At 40.6% G+C, this 22,537-nt stretch overlaps 1 protein-coding gene across 9 annotated transcripts in view; it reads left to right on the forward strand.

The window, feature by feature from the left end:
* ACACA (acetyl-CoA carboxylase alpha) overlaps positions 1–22,537 on the forward strand; it is a 338,844-nt gene that overhangs the window by 120,379 nt on the left and 195,928 nt on the right. For all 9 annotated transcript variants that reach the window (XM_053570250.1, XM_053570252.1, XM_053570251.1 and 6 more), the window contains 6 exons: positions 847–979; positions 2,263–2,401; positions 15,868–15,977; positions 17,104–17,185; positions 18,710–18,808; positions 20,829–20,935. In XM_053570250.1, the coding sequence (XP_053426225.1) occupies positions 847–979; positions 2,263–2,401; positions 15,868–15,977; positions 17,104–17,185; positions 18,710–18,808; positions 20,829–20,935 (670 nt within the window). The remainder of the gene's footprint in view (positions 1–846; positions 980–2,262; positions 2,402–15,867; positions 15,978–17,103; positions 17,186–18,709; positions 18,809–20,828; positions 20,936–22,537) is intronic.

Consider the following 22,537-nt stretch of genomic DNA (forward strand, 5'->3'; position numbering starts at 1 on the left):
AGTAATAAAAACTTAAAATTCTGCCAGTTAAATAAAGCATCAGAACTAGATGGGGTGGCTCATGCCACGTTGGGAAGGTGAGGCAGGAGGATCCCTAGAGGCTAGGAGTTTGAGACTAGCCTGGGCATCATGAGGAGACCTTGTCTCTACAAAAAAATAGAAAAATTAGCCGAGTGTTGTGAGGTGTACCTGTAGTCCCTGCTTCTTGGGAGGCTGAAGTGGGAGGATTTCTTGAAGCCAGGAGTTTGAAGCTGCAGTGAGCTGTGATCTGGTCACCACTTAAGTCTGGGCAACAGATTCAGACCTTATCTCTAAAACAACAATGTTTTTTTCCTGTACTGGTGTCCTGGGTAGAGTGCCATGGCATCATCATAACTCACAGCAACCTCAAGCCCTTGGGCTCAAGTGATCTTCTTGCCTCAGCCTTCCAAGTAGCTGGGACTACAAGTGCCGGTCACAACACTGGACTATTTTTTTTTTTTTTTTTTGAGACAGAGTCTTACTATGTTGCCCTCGGTAGAGTGCCGTGGCATCACTCTTGAGCTCAAGCGATTCTCTTGCCTCAGCCTCCCAAGTAGCTGGGACTACAGGTGCCTGGCACAACGCCCGGCTATTTTTTTGTTGCAGTTGTTGTTGTTTTGAGTTGGCCTGGGCTGGGTTCAAACCCGCCAGCCTCATTGTGGCTGGCGCCATAACCACTGTGTTAATGGGCACTGAGCCCCAAATTTTTTTAATTAAAAAGAAATGTACTCTTATAGGAATAGTAGAGAAAAGCAGTCTCTAGGTCATATAAATGGTTCAAAGAAGTCCTACCTACAGACTTTAATGGTTTCTCTGTTTTTATAGATCCAGTATGTCTGGCTTGCACCTAGTAAAGCAAGGTCGAGACCGAAAGAAAATAGATTCTCAGCGAGATTTCACTGTGGCTTCTCCAGCAGAATTCGTTACACGCTTTGGGGGGAATAAAGTGATTGAGAAGGTAGGTTGTAACTTGCTAAATTATTTTGTTAAAAGTACTTGAGATTTGATGCCTAGATTTATTGTTTAGAATTACTCAAAATTGGTATTTAGATTTTCAGAGACTTTGCCTCTTTATGCAGACTTGCCCTGTCTGCCTCTCTAGCATCCTGTTAATATAATTACATTATTTTCCTTAATATGTATTTGCCACTAATAATTTATGGTCCCAGCTAATTAAGGAGATGGAACAGTGCTCATAAAGTTCTTTTTGAAGGATCTTGTAGTTTAAGGGGTGGGGCTGTACTGATGTGACAGGGTATGAAGATGTTATTAGCTTGTGGGATGCTGGTGGGAGATATGCCACAGTGTTGTTTTAGGAGCTAAGGGAGTAGAGAGATTTTCAGAAGATGTGACTAAAACAGTTTGATGTACTGTGACTTACTGGCTTCCACCAGGTATTTGAGATACTTAGGAAGAATATACCACATGAAATTCTTAAAGAGATCTTAGGTATTTTGAAATGTAAAATTCTATGTCATTTTTATCTAAACCATGTCAGAGCTGAGAGGATGACTTGGTTGAAATAGCTTGCGGTGATTAAAGATTAAGAGATGGAGACCTGTATTTCTTGTCTTAAAGATTTTGCTTCAGTGCTGTCCTTCTATTAGTCTTCCAATAAAGATAGGTTATGTGCCTATTAGATCATGTTATCCTCAGAGGGATGATTGCAAGACAGGTAAGGAGATGAAATGTTTGTTTACAGAGACGTCTCAGGATTCAGCAATTCTTTCACTGTTTCTTTCTGAGGCATTCTCTACAATTCTAAGAGAAGTGATTTATTCCAGGGTTTTTAAACATGTTCAGGACTCTACTTTGTTTATTCCAACAGAGAATGGTGCATGACACTGCACTATTTAGTCTTTCCTCATTATTTGATAATAAATACATCATCCCTCTGAAGTTTGTTTTCTTCTGTTCCCTAGTAATAGATATGGTAGTATGGTAGAATGATCTACCTATTCACAGGATTTGAGTAATTGTGAATTTTTTTCCCTTCAAGAAATGAAGTTAGAAACAGTAAGTTTTACCTGACACATATTAAATTATTTGCTTAGAAAACAGTATAAATTATGGTTAGATTGGGGGGGAGTTGGTTCCTCCTAACATTTTGTACTAGGAATAAGAATTCTTGGTTGAAAATCTGACTTTTCAGAGAAAGAGCTATAAAAATTCTCTCATCTCTTCCTCTGTCATTGCTTTTCTTTTTTTGCCTTTTTCTCCACTTCCCACCCATCCTCCTAGGTTCTTATTGCTAACAATGGCATTGCTGCGGTGAAATGCATGCGGTCTATTCGTAGGTGGTCTTATGAAATGTTTCGAAATGAGCGTGCAATCCGATTTGTTGTCATGGTCACTCCTGAAGACCTTAAAGCCAATGCAGGTGAGTTAAAGCATTATGAAAGCATCACTATCAAGCATAAAACATTGAATGGCACAATCTATATTTATTTATTTTTTAAATATTTTTTCTTTTTTTTTTTTTTGCAGTTTTTTGACCAGGGCTGGGTTTGAACCCGCCATCTCTGGCATATGGGGCCAGCGCCCCACTCCTTTGAGCCACAGGACAGAGTCTTACTCTGTTGCCCTGTCTAGACTGCAGTTGGCATCATTATAGCTCACTGCAACCTCAAACTCCTGGGCTTAGGCAATCTTCTTGCCTTATCCTCCTGAGTTGCTGGGGCTACAGGCACGTGCTACCATGCCTGGCTTATTTTTTCTATTTTTAGTGGAGAGTAGGTCTCACTCTTGTTTAGGCTAGTCTCAAACTCCTGAACTCAGCAATCTGCTTGTCCCAGCCTCCTAAAGTGCTAGGATTACAGGTGTGCTACCCTAGCCTTTAAGCAGGAGAGTGTTGACTTAGATGCCCAAATGCAAGATTTTTCAAATAAAATATATATATATATATTTTTTTTTTTAGACAAAGTCTCAAGCTGTCACCTTGGGTAGAGTGCTGTGGTGTCACAGCTCACAGCAACCTCAAACTCTTGGGCTTAAGCAATTCTCTTGCTTCCCAAGTAGCTGGGACTACAGGCATCTGCCATAACGCCTGGCTATTTTTTTTTTTTTTTTTTTTACAGTCTGCACCAGGAGGGATGATAGGGGGGCGGAGTCACAGCCTACACCAGGAGGGATGATAGGGGGGCAGAGTCACAGTCTGCACCAGGAGGGATGACGGAGGGCAGGTATTTTTTTTTTTTTTTTTTTAATTGCAGTTCGCCGGGCCTGGGTTTGAACCCTCCACCCTCGGTATATGGGGCTGGTGCCCTACTCACTGAGCCACAGGCGCTGCCCAGTAAAATCTTTGAAAAAGAATTTCTCTTTTTCAGAGAGAGAAGGAAGGAGGGAGGGCTGGGGAAAGGAAGAGCAGAGAGAGGGAAGGAGGGAGGTGGGCGGGCCCTTGGTGTGTGCCACACCTTTTGGGGGCAAGACATGATTGCAAGAGGAACTTTACCTAACAAATGCAATCAGTTTAATCTGGCTTACTGTATCCTCAATGAATCCCAACAATTAAAAATAAATAAAAAGAATATTGATAGAAAAAAGTAGTGTACTGATGGCAAGGTCACTATTTTACCAGATTGCTTATAAATGCTAATGGCTATTATTTCTACTGCAAGTTTTAAAAATAAACACAAAAGATGCCAAAAAAAAAAAAAAGAATTTCTCTTTAGAAAGGGTGAATAGGCTCGGTGCCCATAGCTCAGTGGTTAGGGCACCAGCCACATACACCAGGGCTGATGGGTTTCAACCCAGCCCGGGCCTGCTAAACAATAAGGACAACTGCAACAAAAAAATAGCCAGGCAATATGGCAGGTGCCTGTAGTCCCAGCTACTTGGGAGGCTGAGGCAAGAGAATCTTTGAAGCTCAAGAGTTTGAGGTTGCTGTGAGCTGTGACGCCACAACACTCTACCAAGGGCAACTCTGTGAGACTCTGTCTCAAAAAAAAAAAAGTAAGTATGAATAATAGGTGTATAAAATAGGTATATAGTTACCCTCATAATAAACTCCTGTGTTCTAAGGGTAAGTACATAAAAATTTACAGAAGTGTTGATTTGAATTTTCAAGTATGTACCTTTTTCATTATTAGGTATTTGCCCTTGCCACATACTTTGGCACATGTAGGTAGAAATGGTTTAGAAGGAAATGCTTGTGAGTTATATTGAATTATGACGAAACTTAGGGTTGAGATTTTTTTTTTTCTCCTTCTCCTGAGGGAGAGACCTCTTGGGACCCAGATGGGTTTTCTGTAACTCTCCTGCATATTCTCTACACAGATGGTCCTCTACAAGGCTAGTCTGTCTTCTCCGTATTTTTTTTTTTTTTTTGGAGAGACAGAGTCTCACTTTATGACCCTCGGTAGAGTGCCGTGGCCTCACACAGCTCACAGCAACCTCCAACTCACGGGCTTAAGCGATTCTCTTGCCTCAGCCTCCCAAGTAGCTGGGACTACAGGCGCCCGCCACAACGCCCGGCTATTTTTTTGGTTGCAGTTTGGCCGGGGCCGGGTTTGAACCCGCCACCCTCGGTATATGGGGCCGGCACCTTACCGACTGAGCCACAGGTGCCGCCCTTCTCCGTATTTTTTATCACTAAGATATAATCTCTTAAGGTGAAATATCCACCAGATAACATTAGCTCTTTAATGTACTATGAGTGTTCTTTTAAATCTATTTTGGTCTGTATGTTTTCTCTATATTGATATAATGATATTAAGGTTATTATGTCATCTTATTTAGAAACAGAAGTCACTATTTTATTGGAAAATGGATATTATTATGTGAAATCATTTTATTTTATTTTTTTGAGACAGAATCTTATTTTGTCGCCCTCGGTAGAGTGTCGTGGTGTCACAGCTCACTGCAATATCAGACTCTTGGGCTTAAGTAATTCTCTTGCCTCAGCCTCCCAAGTAGCTGAGACTACAGGCGCCCGCCACAACACCCAGCTATTTTTAGAGATGGGCTCTCACTCTAGCTCTGGCTGGTCTCAAAGTAATCCACCCTCCTCGGCCTCCCAGAGTGCTGGGATTATAGGCGTGAGTCCAGCTCATGAAATCATTTTAGTTGCATACTTCACATCACAATTTTTTTTCTTTACATTTGGGAGAACACATCATAATTTTTATAACTGTAAAAGGAAGATTTTAAAGTCTATATCAGTGGATAGTTGTACAGATGAGGTCATCTATAGTAAATATAAACTAGCTTGTATGGTTTCTTTTTCTCATCCATTTCTACCTGGTACTCATTTATTCAGGGAACATGATACTTACAATTAAATACGATGTGATGATCCTTTTCTATGAAACAAATAATTTCAATACAATGAGGTATGTGCTATAATAGAAATGTGCACCGGGTACTATGAGAACATAGAGGTGACAGATCTAATCTTAAGGGCAGGATTAAGAGGTTATGCCATGCCAAGAATGAGTTAGTAAAGCAATTATGGGACAGAAGGGTGTATCATACAGAAAGAACAGTCTGCAAATGAATGAAGGTGTGACATAAGCGGTTTTCTGGAAATTACAAGTGGCTTATTAAAGTACAAGATATGATCTAGGATTTGTCAAGAGGGGGCCCTGCTTTGCATCTTCAAAAGTATTGACTTTATTATTTTAGGAGTGTGTGTGTTGGACATTAAAGGATTTGCATATTATTTTATTTTTATTTATTTATTTATTTATTTTGTTGAGACAGAGTCTTATGTCGCCCTTGGTAGAGTGCCGTGGTGTCACAGCTCACAACAACCTCAAACTCTTGGGCTTAAGTAATGCTCTTGCCTCAGCCTCCCAAGTAGCTGGGACTATAGGCACCCACCATAGTGCCTGGCTATTTTTTATTGCATTTGTCATTGTTATTTACCTGGCCTGGGCCAGGCTTGAACCTGCCAGCCTTGGTGCATGTGGCTGGTGCTGTGACCACAGTGCTATGGACTCTGAGCCAAGGATTTGCATTTTAAATATATGATTTTTTTGATTTTTTTTTGAGACAGGGTCTCACTTTGTTGCTCAATTTAGGGTATAGTGACATCATCATAGCTTACAGCAACCTCAAACTCCTGGACTCCAGCTGTCTCCTTCCTCAGCCTCCTGAGTATCTGGGACCATAGGCATATCCCACCACATCTACCCTGTTTCCCCGAAAATAAGACAGTGTCTTATTTTAAGGTATGCTCCCAAAGATGCACTAGGTCGTATTTTCAGGAGACGTCTTATCTTTCCTGTAAGTAGGTCTTATTTTTGGAGAAACAGGGTAGCTAATTTGTTTGTGGAGATAGGGTCTTGCCATGTTGCTCAGGCTGTTCTTGGTGTCCTAGCCTCAAGCAGTTGTTCCCCTTGGCCTTCCAAAGTGCTTAGGTTATAGGCACGTGTTACCATATCTGGCCTGATTTTTTGTAACGTAGAAGAGCATAATGCATCCCATCTATTTATCTATCATTCAATATCAGTAATTATCAATTCATGGCCCATCTAGTTTGAGCTATAGTCTCACCCCTCCTCACTTATTTTGAAACAAATCTTCGATATTATATTATTCCATGTATAAATATTTCTGTATGATCTCTAAAAGATAGTTTCTATAAAAAAAAATTAGATTGATGATTCTATTATTGTGGAAGATCCATTTGAAGAAGGTAATAGTAAAGGACATAGGATGAGACTGAGGACAGAGAAGAAAGGAAGGGTTTAGGGAGAAGGAGGTAAAAATATAATAGCACGGGATTTGGTGATTGAAAGAAGAATTAATGCTGACTGTTGGGTTTCAAGTTTGGTTGACTAGGCAGATGTTAGTACCACAAACCAAAACCAATAATATAATAAGAAAAACATTGTGTTTTGTTTTGTTTTGTTTGGTGGGGATATGGATTTAGTTTGAAATACTTATGGTACATGCAAGTCTTGATAAATCATGTAGAAAGTTGAATGTATCCTTGTAGAAATTAGAGCTGGAGATTAAGATATGTGCATTATTAGCCAATGTGTGGTAAATTCAGTATTACCCCCCAGAGGAACAGTTGGAAAGTGAAAAGAGGGCTCAGGATGAAATTTGATGGAAAACCGAAAGTTGGGGGTAGATCGAGGATGATAGGACCTACACAATATAGAGAAGATATGAGCAAGGAGAGCAGAGAATAAACAGAAAAGCAAAGCAAAGAGAATTTCAGTAAGAAAGGGTCAAATGTTTCAGCATTCCAAACCCCCCCCCCCAAAAAAAAAAAGACTAGAAATTTTTCAAGGAATTAAGAAATCGGTAACTTTTGCAAGAATAGTATCACTAGAACACTATCAGGGCATGCAGACTAACGTAGGATGTTAAGGAATGAGTGAGAAGTGATAGAGATAGCTAATGTGGATTAGTATTTAAAGAATTTTAGCTAAGAAGAAAAGGCTGTAACTAGAGAGAAATTCAGGGTCAGAGGAAGATTTTTATTTTTTAGAATGAAAGAAATTTGAGAATGTTTATAGTCTGAGGAAAGAGAGTGTAGGGAGGGGTTGAAATATACGAAAGACCCTCAAGGGTGGGGGATGGCATCAAGAGTACAAGTAGACAAAATATGCACATCTTTATTTCTTGGTCTTTATACTGAGGGAAAAAGTTCAGTAGTAGGAGCAAATATATTTGTATTGACCTTTTTGTGTGTGTGTGTGTGTGTGTGGTTTTTTTTTTGGTCAGGGCTGGGTTTGAACCTACCACTTCCGGCATATGGGGCCAGTGCCCTCGTCCTTTGAGCCACAGGAGCTGCCCTTATAATTAACACAATGCAATTCTTTTTTTTTTTTTTTTTTCCAGTTTTTTTTTTGGTTGGGACTGGGTTTGAACCCGCCACCTCTGGCATATGGGACCAATGCCCTACCCCTTTGAGTCACAGGCGCCGCCCAGGAGCAAATATATTTGTATAAGGATATTCATTGCATGGGGCTGCGCCTGTGGCTCAGTGAGTAGGGCGCTGGCCCCATATGCCGAGCGTGGCGGGTTCAAACCCAGCCCCGGCCAAACTGCAACAAAAAAACAGCCGGGCGTTGTGGCGAGCGCCTGTAGTCCCAGCTACTCGGGAGGCTGAGGCAGGAGAATCGCGTAAGCCCAAGAGCTAGAGGTTGCTGTGAGCCATGTGATGCCACGGCACTCTACCCGAGGGCGGTACAGTGAGACTCTGTCTCTACAAAAAAAAAAAGGATATTCATTGCATATTATTTTACAGCTGGGAAACTGGGAGTAACTTAACATGTTCAACAACAGTGGTAATAAGTAAAATGAGTTACACTAATTCCATGAAATACCACGCAGCCATTAAAAAACATTTTGTGGAATGACATTCATTAGTATGAGAATGTTTTGATAAATTGCTGTATATTTATTACTGTGTAACAAAATTATCACAAACTTAGTAACTTAAAACAACATTTATTATCTCACAATTTATGTAGATCAGATCATAGCCTAGCTGGGTCTTTTGTTTCAGGGTCTTGCAAGGTTGCAATCAATTATCAGCTGAGTGTGAGGTCTTATCTAAAGCTCAATTTGGGATGGATCTGCTTTCAAGCTCACATAGTTGTTGGCATCATTTAGTTTTTTGTGAGCTGTCAGACTGAAGGATGTGAGTAATTGGCTAGTTGTTAGCCAGAGGCCACTGTCAGCTGCTTGTCATGTGGGCCATCCTAAAATGACTGCTACATCAATGCCAGCAAACTTCCTAGTAAGATAGGTTTCTTCTGATGTAATGTTGCTGTGGAATTGACATCTTATTACCTTAACTATATTCTTTTGCATAGAAGCAGCAAGTCACAGATTCTGCCTATCTTCAAGGGGAGGAGTTTACAGAATGGATGAATACTTGGAGTTTGGGGTCTTGAGGACGCTTTAGTGTTTGTGCACCACAATTGCTAAGAAAAAAGTTGGTTATAAAAGGATATTGATAGCATAATATAATAACAGGAAAAAACTATATTGTGTATATTTATAGGCTAAAGGGCTGTAACAACATATACCAAAATAGCAATAATAGCCTGGATGTAGTGGCTCATGCCTGTAATCCTAGCACTTGGAGGATACAAAGTGAGAGGATCGCTTCAGGTCAGGAATTCAAGACCAGCCTGAGTAAGAATGAGACCCTGTCTCTACTAAAAATAGAAAAATTGGCCAGGTGTGATGGCTCACGTATGTAGTCTAGCTACTTGGGAGGTTGTGACAAGAACATTGCATGCACCCAGGGCTCTGAGGTTTCTGTGAGCTATGATGATGCCACTGCATTCTAGCCTGGATGACAGGGCAAGACCTTGTCTAAAAACAAAAGACAAGACGATAGTAGTTTTCTTAAAAGTAGAGTATTAGCATGTTTTAATTTTTAATTTCTATTTGTGTTTCTACTTTTCTCAACTTTTTTCATCAAATATATGTACATTTTATAATTTTTAAAATCCTATTTAAAAAGTAGAATGCAGCCATTGCATGCTGTGGCTTACACTTATAATTCCAGCTACTTAGGAAGCTGGGGTGGTAGGAGTGCTTGGCTCTAGGAGTTTGAGATCAGCCTGAGCAACATAGCAAGACACCGTTTCTAAGAAAACAAAGTAGCAAGGATTACCACATTAGTGGTATTGAATTAAGGAATTGGTTTTATGGGTGATTTTTTTCCTTTTTTTCCTAACCTTTTTATGATGTTAATTACTATTATTATTTTTTTGTGACATAGTCTAACTATGTCACCCTCAGTAGAGTGCTGTAATATCATAGCTCACAGCAACCTCAAACTCTTGGGCTTAAGTGATTCTCTTGCTTCAGCCTTCCAAGTAGCTGGGACTATAGGTGCCCACCACAATGCCCGACTAGATGTTAATTATTTGTATTTAATATAATTTATTGAGTATAATTTATATACCATAAGCCACCTTTAGAAAGTATATATAGTCCTTTGACTTTAAGTAAATTTTTACCATTGTGTAATCATTATTGTGATACTGTTTAAAAACACTAATAATTTTTATAATAAAAAATTTATGAAAAATGAGTCTTAAGAGAGTTTGTTGGTGAGGACTTTATCTTCTGAGACTGGAGGGAACTGGGCAAATTGACAGGCTAAGAGTGAGAATGGTAATAACTAACCCATTGCATCATTCATTTCACAGTTGTTATTGGAAAAGTGAAAAAGGTGGATGATTAGTTAAATCTGTAGTAAAGAATTACTCTCTTTTGAGGGAAATTTTCTTACTTATTTTTTAATATACTCTATAGCAGCTGTTCTCAACCTGTAGGTCGCAACCCTTTTGTAACAATGAAAATACATCACAGCTTTAGGAAGGTTGAGAACCACTGCTCTATAGTGTCTCTTATGGAAACTTTAAGAACTAGGAGGGGAGATCCAGGTTATGTTAAGAGTGAGCTTTCTTTTTCTGCTTCCCCGGGCTTCACTCTCTCTCTCTCTTTTTTTTTTTTTTGAAACAGAGTCTTACTTTGTTGCCCTCGGTTGAGTGCCTTGCATCATAGCTCATAGAAACCTCAAACTCTGGCGCTCAAGTAATTCTCTCGCCTCAGCCTCCCAAATAGCTGGGACTACAGGGGCCTGCCACAATGCCTGGCTATTTTTAGAGATGGGGTCTTGCTCTCACTCAGGCTGGTCTTGAACCTGTGAGCTCAGGCAGTCCACCTGCCTCAGCCTCCTTGAATGAGCTTCTCTTTTCTTTAGTGTCTACAGTAATGACAATGGAAGATTTGGTATTGGTGTAGGGCTCTGAGTTCACACTGATTTCTGGTAACAGTACCTTTGCAGAGTGTGTGTGTGTATGAGTGTGTGTCTGTGTAGGATATAGGTCAGTAATTAAGGTAACTGTCTGTTTTAGGCTGCTGAACTACAGAAAAGACTAAACCACAGTGGAAAAGTTGGATAGATTCAATTACATAAAAATTTCTGTTTAGCAAATGAAGAAAGAGAAAGAAAATGTTAAAAGACAACTGATAATCTGGAAAAGCATATTGGCAGCTAATAGTTTCTACCTATAATAAAAGAAAAAGGCACCTCTCAATGGGAAATGAACAAAGAACTTGAGTAGGTAGTCCATAAAAGAAGAAATAAAATGTAATAATAAATATGAAGAGGGGTTATCAATGATAATCAAATAAATATAAACCAAAACAATGGTAGTAGATATTTTTTTAAACTTGTAAGACTGGCACAATTAAAAAGACGGGTAACACTTACCATAGGTGAGCGTATACAGGCTATTTGACATACACATTGTAGTGAGAGCCTGAAAATCTGAATACCCTTTGGACTAATAGTTTACTTGTAGGAACATACATATTCTGATTGTAAAGTTGGGCAGCAACAAAATAACCTATATTTTCATCAGTAAGCTAGTAGTAAAATGTTATAGACTATTAAAATATTAACATTAGACATCCATTAAAATGTTAAATATATACATATAATATTAAATATGTCTCTCTATATTGCAGTGAGAAAAGATATCCACCATGCATTGTTAAATTGCCTAACAAGTATACTAAAGCATGAACTAGTAATGGGTGGGACAATGGGTAATTTTGACTTTTTAAAAAGTGTTATTATATCCTAATATGTTGTCTAAATTTTAGTAATTAGTATGCTTTCCCTCCTATAATCAAAGAGAGCAATAAACCTATTTTATTTTTGAACCAGCTGTAGAGCATTGTATCTTATATTTAGTGGAATATCTTATTTTAGTGGAATTTTTTTTTTTTCACAATAGAGGAGACCTCTTTAATGGGTTAGTGTTGTTATCACAGGAGGAGGATACATAAAGCAAGCCTGGCCCCGGCGCATCTCTGTCCTGCATGCTTGCTACTGCATTACACCCTTCACCCGTGGGATGACCTTCACCAGATGCTGGTGCCACACTCTTGGACTTCACAGCCTCCCCAGGATGAGGAGCTAAAAAAAAAAATTCTGTTCCTAATAAATTACCCAGTATTAGGTATATCATTATAGCAACAGAAAATGGACAGAAACAGGGATATGGCACTGCTGGCCCCTCTCCCATGTTCATTCTTCAATCCTGTTCTACCTCATCCCACTCCCACCAGAGTCTGAACTAAGCTTCCAAGGGCTGAATGTTACCTTGTAGTTGTGAGTTTGGCCAGCCAGTATGTCAGCATTAATAACTACAGAGAAAACAAATGCAGCCCAGCAAGCCACGGCCATCTGTTAGGCTAGAAGCAAAAAAGGCAGATATCCCTACAAGTGCTATGGCCAACTCAAGCAATTCTCCTCTTATTAAAAGCCAAGGCCCTTTGATATTGCCCAACCTTTCCCACACAGTACCATGGCACACTCACTGGAAATGTGTGGGGTGTGACTAAGAGGCACAATCTATAAGAGAAAAAGGAAAAAAAAGTAAAGAACATTCTTTTTTTTTTTTTTTTTTCTTTTATTTCTTTTATAGAGACAGAGTCTCACTTTATGGCCCTCGGTAGAGTGCCGTGGCCTCACACAGCTCACAGCAACCTCCAACTCCTGGGCTTAAGCGACTCTCCTGCCTCAGCCTCCCGAGTAGCTGGGACCACAGGCACCCGCCACAACGCCCGGCTATTTTTTGGTTGCAGTTTGGCCGGGGCCGGGCTTGAACCCGCCACCCTCGGTATATGGGGCTGGTGCCTTACCGACTGAGCCACAGGCGCCGCCCAGAACATTCTTAAAGTTTATAGCAGCTCATAAGAATCTAAAACAAAGCCAACCCTTTCACCATCTGACCTTGACAAGGCCTATAGGTCCCATCTCCTACTATGGCTGGGCATCACGGCAGGGGTTTCTAACAGAACTGCCAGACTAGGGATTGCTACCCACCAGTTCTGACTAATGTCCACTGAGCTGGCCGAAAGCCTCCACTAAGTCTCTGATAAGATAGAACTCATACAACATCAGTAGACTCCCTACCAACAGTAGTTCTCCAAAATCACAGAGGCTTGGGTCTACTCACTGATGGGGAAGGGGGCCTTTGTACTTTATTACAGGAGATATGCTACTTCTACACCAACAAGTCTGTTCTGGTCCTAGAGAGCATCACCCAGATGCAAAAAAAAACTACCTACCGGTGTTATCAAAATGAAAGTCCCTGATTCGACAGCATGTAGGTATATTGGATCCCACCAGTCTTGGGTCCCTTTGCTGCGATTCACCTGTTATTTATGTATTTATATATATTTTTTGAGATAAGAGTCTCACTTTGTCACCCTTGGCAGAGTACCGTGGCATCATAGCTCATAGCAACCTCAAACTCTTGGCCTTAACTTAAGAAACTCTTTTGCCTCAGCATTCCGATAGCTGGAACCACAGGCCCCTGCCACAACATCCAGCTATTTTTACAAAAGGGGTCTAACTCTTACTCTGGCTGGTCCTGAATCTGTGAGCTCAGGCAATCCACTTGCCTCAGTCTCCCAGAGTGCTAGAATTACAGGTGTGAGCCACCTCACGCAGCCTCGATTCTCCCCTTATTCACCATTATCCCTTGTGTCATCTAATTCCTGTCCTCATTTATTCAAGACAGGGTAAAAATGGAGTCAGCAACAGTTGTAATCCAATTCCTACTACTCCCCAAACTTCTCACAAAGTACCCCAAACTCATGCAGCCCTACTAATACCGGACTCAACCAATTCATCCAACTGAGGACAGCTACTGCCCTATGTAGCCAAAAGCAGTTTTGGAAGATGGATCATTGTCCCCATCACCGCTTTGGGGGCAGCGCCTGTGGCTCAGTGAGTACCGTGCTGGCCCCATATACCGAGGGTGGTGGGTCCAAACCCAGCCCCGGCCAAACTGCAACGGAAAAACAGCCAGGCGTTGTGGTGGGCGCCTGCGGTCCCAGCTGCTCGGGAGGCTGAGGCAGGAGAATCCCGCAGGCCCAAGAGCTGGAGATTGCTGTGATGTCATGGCACTCTACCAAGGGCAGCAAAGCGAGACTCTGTCTATTCACAACTTTTGCAGTTTCCATGAAGATGGCATCAAAAGTGACATGTAAGGAGACTTTGGTGTTGACATTCCTCACTGACAACACATTTCAGAGGGCCAGAGTCCTTCTTCCTCAGCATTGGCTTTGAAGAGTAACAATCCTGGATGGCTCTTCCTTAGAGGCTCTTCCTCCAGTGGTTCCTATTTTTGCTCTAGGCCAAAGATTACCTCTGGTTTGACAACACAATACCTCTCAAGAGATTCCCTTCAGAGAAGCTTGGGGTGGGGACTGAAAATCTGCATTTCAAACAAATTCACACGGATGCTGAGGCCGCTGGTCACAGGTTCTTACTTTGAGAAGCACTGCTCTTATATGGATACAATCTTACTCATTTTGTGTTAGTAGGAAGATGCAGACAGCTTTGCAGACATAGCACACTGGCGCCTCCCGGGTTCTCCCCCCAACTCTTCCGACTCATCCGCCATTTCCCGGTGCTGTAGTACTGGCCCTAGAAGAGCCAGCAGACTCTGCGACCCCCGGCCACCTCAAAAACACCAGGCCTGAGAAAAACTTTAGTGGAATTTTTTAAAAAGGACTTAAAATCGGGCGGTGCCTGTGGCTCAGTGAGTAGGGCGCTGGTCCCATATGCCGTAGGTGGTGCGTTCAAACCCAGCCCCAGCCAAAAAAAACACACACACACATACACAAAAAAAAAGGACTTAAAATCTTTTAAAGTTAAGAACAAGATAAAAGAAATATTAATAAATAATGGTGGAGGGCGGCCAGAGGTGGCAGGTTCAAACCCAACCCCGGCCAAAAACTGCAATAAATAAGTAAATAAATAATGGTAGAAATAAACTTTGAGTAAGTTACTAAACTGCTCCAAGCCATAATTTCCTGTGTACTGGGGTACTAATACCAATCATATATATAGGGTCACTGAGAGAATTAAATGAGACAATAATATATACACCAAGTGCTTAGTACAGTCCCTGCACATGATAGCTTTTTGTTCTTGCCAGAATAGTAAGAGAGAGACATCAGGTGGCAAATTGGAAAGGGAATACTGAGAAAAAAAAAAGTAAGAAGGAAAAGTGGTTATCTTTCTAAAGTTATTTTCGAATACTCATTTACCTCCAACATTCCAGGTAAACCCCTTGCAGGCACAGATTAGACTTCTGTAACTAACCTTTCCTGTTGAGCTAGTCTATAAACCCTCCAGGTTGTCCTGTCTTTCCCCATTCTGTCCAGCTGTATACCAGGAAAAGTGCTTTCTCTGGGTACAGTACAAGTTGAAGGATATCAGACTAGAACTTCTCAGAATAGAGAATTGTGCTTGGGTCACTAACTGACAGGCACATCAGCCTTGATATAGCATTCATAAAGATTCTTCAGATAGATTAAATAATGAAATCTTTGAGAATACCTGTTTTAATGTAAGAGCTTCCTTAAATATGGGATTAACTTGTAAATATGGTACTGGAAATTATCTCATTAATGTTATTTGTCCTGTGGTTACTTACAATATTGCAATAGTCCCTGTTTGTTTGTTTTTCTTTCTTTTTTTCGTTTTTTTTTAGACAGAGTCTCACTATGTTGCCCTTGGTACAGTGCTGTGGCATCACAGCTCACAGCAACCTCAAACTCTTGGGCTTAAGCCATTCTCTTGCCTCAGCCTCCCAAGTAGCTGGGACTACAGGTGCTCACCACAACACCTGGCCATTTTTTGTTGCAGTTGTCATTGTTGTTTAGCTGGCCTGGGCTGGGTTCATACCCGCCAGCCTCAGTGTATGTGGCTTGCACTGTAACCACTGTGCTATGGGAGCTGAGCCAATAGTCCCTGTTCTTTACATAATTTTTCTGTGTAATTAAATTTTGGGGGAAAAAATTATGTTTTCTCTATTAATTTGCTTGTGCTTTCAGAATACATCAAGATGGCTGATCACTATGTGCCAGTTCCTGGAGGACCCAACAACAACAACTATGCAAATGTAGAATTAATTCTTGACATTGCCAAAAGGATCCCAGTACAAGTAAGATGTGCCAATGTGTTCTGTATTTATTTATTTTGTTAGTTTATTTTTGAGACTGTGTCTCTATTACTTGGGCTGGAGTAAGTAGTTATGTCATCATAACTCACTGCACCCTCTAATTTCTGGGATCAAGTGATCCATTTGCCTCACCCTTCTTCTAAGTAGCTGGCACTACAGGTGTGTGCTATTATGCCTGACTAATTTTTTAAAATAATGTTTTTTTAGCTATAGGGGTCTCACTTTGTTGCCCAGGATGGCTTCAAACTCTTGACCTTAAGCAGTCCCCCCCACACTAACTTCTCAAAGTGCTAGGATTACAAACATGAGTCACAATGCCTGGCCCAGTATGTCCTTTAAAACCAAATATAGCCATTTTGCAGTTAGGCATAATGGGATACCCAAAGAAGAACATGTATATAAAGCCTCTTTTATGAAAATTCTTAAATGCCTTTATATGGAATAACTAAACCAGACAAGGAAAGGAAAGGTAGAATGGAATTAGTAAAGATAAACATAATACAAATGGAAGATTTAGAAGGGTCTTTCAGAGATTATTTATTATATTAATTTCCCCCTTGAACCATCCATGTAAGTAGAGATTAGCTATTTCCTAGGATATGGTATATATTAGAGAAGTAGATTTTTTATTCCTATCACATTGAGTTAGGAATTTTGTGGTAAATACCTTAAAATATAAAGAGGACAAAATTCTAAACTTGTATGATAGTATCACTACCAGATATAAAGATGGAATTGGGCGGCCAGAGTAACTGAATATGTGAAACATCGCCAGTATTTCTAGGAAACACTGTATAGATCCTTCTAGGAAACACTGTATAGATCCTACCTTGAAATGCAACAAATTGAGTTGCCTAAAGAAGAAGACTAGATGGATCTTAGTACCAGTTTTAACCTGTTGTTGACCTCTTTAGAGTTTTTGCCCCAATGTACTACTTAGTTTTATTCTGAATAGTATGCCAACAATCAAGTATAGCAGCTGAATTAAGCATTAGGCTGCTGTGGAACTGTCGAACCATGAGATAGGGCAGAGCTTAATGGACAGTAATGCGGTTTGTAAGGTTTTTGTATGGATTTTTTAAGACTGAATCATTGTGTTCCCTTGTAGGCAGTGTGGGCTGGCTGGGGTCATGCTTCTGAAAATCCCAAACTTCCAGAACTACTTTTGAAAAATGGCATCGCTTTTATGGGTAAGCCTTTCTGACATACTCTTCTTGTCTATGTTTCTTTTTGTCAATTTCACCCATATTCCACTCTGTAGTCTGATTTTCTTCTGTTTGACATGAACTGAGCTCTTTTTTTTTTTTTTTTTTTTTGTAGAGACAGAGTCTCACTGTACCGCCCTCTGGTAGAGTGCCGTGGCGTCACACGGCTCACAGCAACCTCTAACTTTTGGGCTTACGCGATTCTCTTGCCTCAGACTCCCGAGCAGCTGGGACTACAGGCGCCCGCCACAACGCCCGGCTATTTTTTTTTTTTTTTTGTAGAGACAGAGTCTCACTGTACTGCCCTCGGGTAGAGTGCTGTGGCGTCACACGGCTCACAGCAACCTCTAACTCTTGGGCTTACGCGATTCTCTTGCCTCAGCCTCCCGAGCAGCTGGGACTACAGGCGCCCGCCACAACGCCCGGCTATTTTTTTTTTTGTTGCAGTTTGGCCGGGGCTGGGTTTGAACCCGCCACCCTCGGCATATGGGGCTGGCGCCCTACTCACTGAGCCACAGGCGCCGCCCGAACTGAGCTCTTTTTTAAAAAAAAATTAATTAATATTAAAGTCTCAGAGTAACCATTTCTTTTTCTCCTCCCTTTTTTTCTTACACCCTGCATATCTCATGTCATCTTGATTATATTTTCTGTCCTTGTGTCCTTGCCCATGAGGTATGAAGAAGGCTGTAGCTGCCAAACACTGAACTTTTAAAACTTTGCTACTTTGCTTAGGAAAGCATGTTTTTAGATAGTGAAGATAAGTGAATGCTTAGGATACCCTGGCAATGTACCCTTAAATATGAATCAATGCCTTCACATTTAAGCTTATATATTCCTATGGAAGAGAGATATTTCTTCTGATTTTTCTGCTGTCATTGTGGCAGAGAAAAAAAATAGAGGTTATATGGTTCAAAGTGTTTTTCTCTCTGTCTCAGAGACCTACAATGAAGAATATGCTTTGTAAACTTCATTAAAGATAAATTTCCTTTTTTTAAAATTCAATATATATTTACATATGTTGAGCTCTCTCACTGTTCACAAGAAGCTTGCAATGTTAGGTTTTATAAATGCTACAAAGGGCTGGGTGTGGTGGCTCGTGCCTGTAATCCTAGTACTCTGGGAGGTCGAGGTGGGTGGATTGCTTGAGCTCATAAGTTCGAGACCAGCCTGAGCAAAAAGCAAGTCCCCATTTCTACTAAAAATAGAGAAACTGAGGCAAGAGGATGGCTTAAGCCCGAGTTGGAGGTTGCTGTGAGCTATGATGCTACGGCACTCTATCAGGGGGACAGCTTGTGTCTCTGTCTCAAAAAAATAAAAATAAATAAATAAATAAATAAATGCTACAAAGATTTGTCAAAGCACAGTAAGCCTTAAAATCAAGTTTATAATTTCCATGATATGGGATGGGGGAGCAAGACAAATAGGTTAATAATATAATACAAAGAATAAATGTGTCATAAATAAAACCAAAATGTTATAGTCAGGGTTCTTCTCTTGCTTTGTTTTTAGGCCCTCCAAGCCAGGCCATGTGGGCTTTGGGGGATAAGATTGCATCATCTATAGTGGCTCAAACTGCTGGTATCCCAACTCTTCCCTGGAGTGGTAGTGGTAAGAAGTTATTTCTTGTTTGTATTTTGAAGTGCTGGAAAGCTTATAGGAAAATTTGGACTATGGCTTAGGGATTAATTTTGTTTAAAATATATTGTGATATTTGACAAGAAATGGAACTCTTATTGATTAATGGTACCTTGTAACTCTTGGCATAATTAATACACTTCTAATTTTTACTATGTCTTAGGAATTAAATTAGTGTCAGGTACACAGATGCTAAACTGTAGTCTGGAGTGATTATGGGACTTAATTTGGAGAAACTGTGGGAAAACACGTGGTTCTGTGGGTTCAGATCTTTTCTGGGTTGGCTAGACTTTTTTTCCTCAAAGGTGATCTTCCTGGGTGGAATTAGGCTCTTGGACCTGCTGGGGTGGGTCACTATGAAGAACATAAAACCCACTTAATCAAATGTTTACCTTCCAGAGTTGCAGGAATCAAAGGTATTTTGCCTGCTGAGTTGCTGTGAGAAGTCTGCTGTGCTTTTTTTTTAAAGCTTTATGTATCCTTGTACTTTTGTAAGTTGGTCCCTGTTAGCTCTTTTGGCTTTTTCAAGCATAAGAACTCTGTCTCTTTTGAGACACAGTCTGACTATGTCACCTACGGTAGAGTGCTGTGACATCACAGCTCACAGCAACCTCCAACTCTTGGGCTTAAGAGATTCTCTTGCCTCCCAAGTAGCTGGGACTATAGGTGCCTGCCACAATGCCTGGCTATTTTTTTGTTGCAGTTGTCATTGCTGTTAGGTGGCCCAGGTTGGGTTCGAACTTGCCAGCCTCAGTGTATGTGGCTGCCATGCTACCCACTCAGCTACGGGCACTGCCCTGCCAGTGTTTTCTTGATGTCAGCCCACAATCTATTGATGATTTGCTTTCGCTATTTAATACCATTCAACCTCAGTTGCCCTTGATGTACCAAATGAGGTCAGTAATCAACCTTTTTTCTAGGAATAGTGAAGGATGAAAATTTTTAATAAGTGATTTGCTCTTGACAAATTCTTTAAAGAGTGTCATGTGAATTATTATAGCTGATAACAATACAAGCTTCCATTTTCAAAATATTTATGCACTAGGAGCAGACATATACTAAAACCTGGGTTAAATGAGAATGACCATTGTCTTGAGGGTGAACAGATTTGAATCCTTGTTACTCTGGCTCTCTGGGGTATTGCAATGTCCTCTCCAGACCTGCTAGGTCAAATAGTTTAAAATAAAATATTGAATTTGTTCTGGTTTGAATGGAGAGGTTATAGTGTTTCCCTTGTGGCTGAGCATAGTGACATTCAGGGAGTGTGGAGTCATGACTCTACTGAGGCCAATAAAACCACCATTGCCATTTCCAAGGGCTCATAAAGATTGAATTATTTCCCAGACCTCTGGCCCTAGAGCAGGATTAAACACACAAATCCAAGGTATTTTGCCTGCCGGGTTGCTGTGAGAAGTCTCCCATGCCTTTTTTTTTTTTTTTTAACTTTCAAGTTTTATGTGTTCTTATACTTTCATAAGTTGGTCCCTGTTAGCTCTGTTGGCTTTTTCTTTTCTTTTTTTTTTTTTTCTGTAGAGACAGAGTCTCACTCCATGGCCCTCGGTAGAGTGCCGTGGCTTCACACAGCTCACAGCAACCTCCAACTCCTGGGCTCAAGCTATTCTCTTGCCTCAGCCTCCCGAGCAGCCGGGACTACAGGCGCCCGCCACAACACCCGGCTATTTTTTGGTTGCAGTTTGGCCGGGGCCAGGTTTGAACCCACCACCCTCGGTATATGGGGCCAGCGCCCCACCGACTGAGCCACAGGCACCGCCCTCTATTGGCTTTTTCAAGCATAAGAACTCAAGTTACCAGGTCATGCCTTGGCTAAATGCTATTAACCTGAAGGACTGAGCAGGGTTTTAGCATCTTTCTCTGTCACATCTACCCTATCCAGTTTTGGATAAATACAATAGCATTGTAAAGAAGGTATAATGGAAAATTGACAAGAGGAGAAGCTCTTGTAACTGATCTAAGTTACTGTTGTCTATTGCAGGTCTTCGGGTGGACTGGCAGGAAAATGATTTTTCAAAACGTATCTTAAATGTTCCTCAGGAACTATATGAAAAAGGTTATGTGAAAGATGTAGATGATGGGCTGAAGGTAGGTTATTAATTCCAGGGAGTGTGATGCCTTTTAATTCACCAATTATAGTCACAAATGTAGGGAGTTTGAATCCTGATTCATGATATATACCCATGATGGCATTAAGGTTGTAAGAGCAGGAGGTGTATAGAGTGAGGAAGTGAATTAATTTTTTGATATATTTTTATTTATTTTTTGTTTTTTGTAGAGTTGTGTTCTTGCTGTGTTGCTCATCCCGGCCTCAAGTGATCTCCTATCTCATCCTCCCAAAGTGATGGGATTACAGGAATGAGCCATAGTGCCCTGCTAGGAAGTGACTTTATTTTTTTTATTTATTTATTTTTTGAGACAGAGTCTCACTATGTCGCCCTTGGTAGAGTGCCGTGGCGTCACAGCTCAGCAACCTCCAACTTTTGGGCTGAAGTAATTCTCTTGCCTCAGCCTCCCAAGTAGTTGGGATTGCAGGCGCCTGCCACAACACCTGGCTATTTTTTGGTTGTAGTTGCCATTGTTATTTGGCAGGCCTGGGCTGGATTCGAACCTGCCAGCTCCAGTGTATGTGGCTGGCTCCCTAGCCGCTGAGCTACAGGTGCCGAGCCAGAAGTGACTTTAAATTTAAACAATTTAAATTCATTTTGAAATAGGCTGTTCACCTGGACAAAACATTTCTTAGAGTTTTGAGGAGGTGGCGATTCTTCCTCTCTGTTGCCTATTGGTGTGTGAGAGAGGGCCAGCAAACAACACACTTTTCCCCTGCTTGAGTTCAGAACCAAGAAGCTCAGTCAGATAGCTTTGTTATAGAGATGTTGGTGAAAATGGCTTAACTGTGTAGCAACAATCAGATTTGTAATCTGAACACCACAGTTAAAACAATCACCCACTGGTTACTGACACTGCTGAATAACCACAAACTTCCTTCTGTAGAGAGAGAACTTTCACCAATTTATTGTATGGCTGAGAGCTGACAAAGTGTATATTCTGTGCAGTGGGTTGATCACAGAAGGGAAGAGGTTGAGCTTTATGTGCTTAGTTACTCCTTCCAAATTTACCAATCATATAAAATTTATTCTTTTTCCCTTGGTAAGGAGTGAGGAAGTGAGTTGATTTAGGCTGAAAGTGTTACACTGATTATTGTCCATCTGTGCAGAAAAATGAACTAAGTGAAAGGAGATCCTTTCCTCAATATTACCTTTTCTTTCCTTATAGTTCTCTCTAGTTTGTTCCCTTTTCACTTTATAATTAGTTGAAAGTGTCAGTTATGCTTCCAGGTAGATGATGAAAGAGGCTATTCTAGAAAAATATACTACTTGAGTTTGATTAGTATGTTATAAATTCAGGAAGAGTGCTGAATCTTTTTTGCCATATTGTTTGCATTTCAAGTTAAGCATCATGTAATCCCCTTAATAAGAAGAATTAATACTTCTAATTGAATTGCAAATGCCTTATTCCATTTGCTATAACTCATGAAAGAGTAGAAGCCGTTTGTAAAGAACTAGCTATTTTGCTTGTTAACTAAAATTCCTGTTTTAAGGAAACTTTAGAAGAGATAAGATTATAAGATTTTCATTTTTAATCTACTGATGCAAATTAAAATCCAAAATGGTTTTTTTTAGTGACACT

The sequence above is a fragment of the Nycticebus coucang genome, chromosome 18 (assembly GCF_027406575.1).
Source record: "Nycticebus coucang isolate mNycCou1 chromosome 18, mNycCou1.pri, whole genome shotgun sequence".
Taxonomy (NCBI): domain Eukaryota; kingdom Metazoa; phylum Chordata; class Mammalia; order Primates; family Lorisidae; genus Nycticebus; species Nycticebus coucang.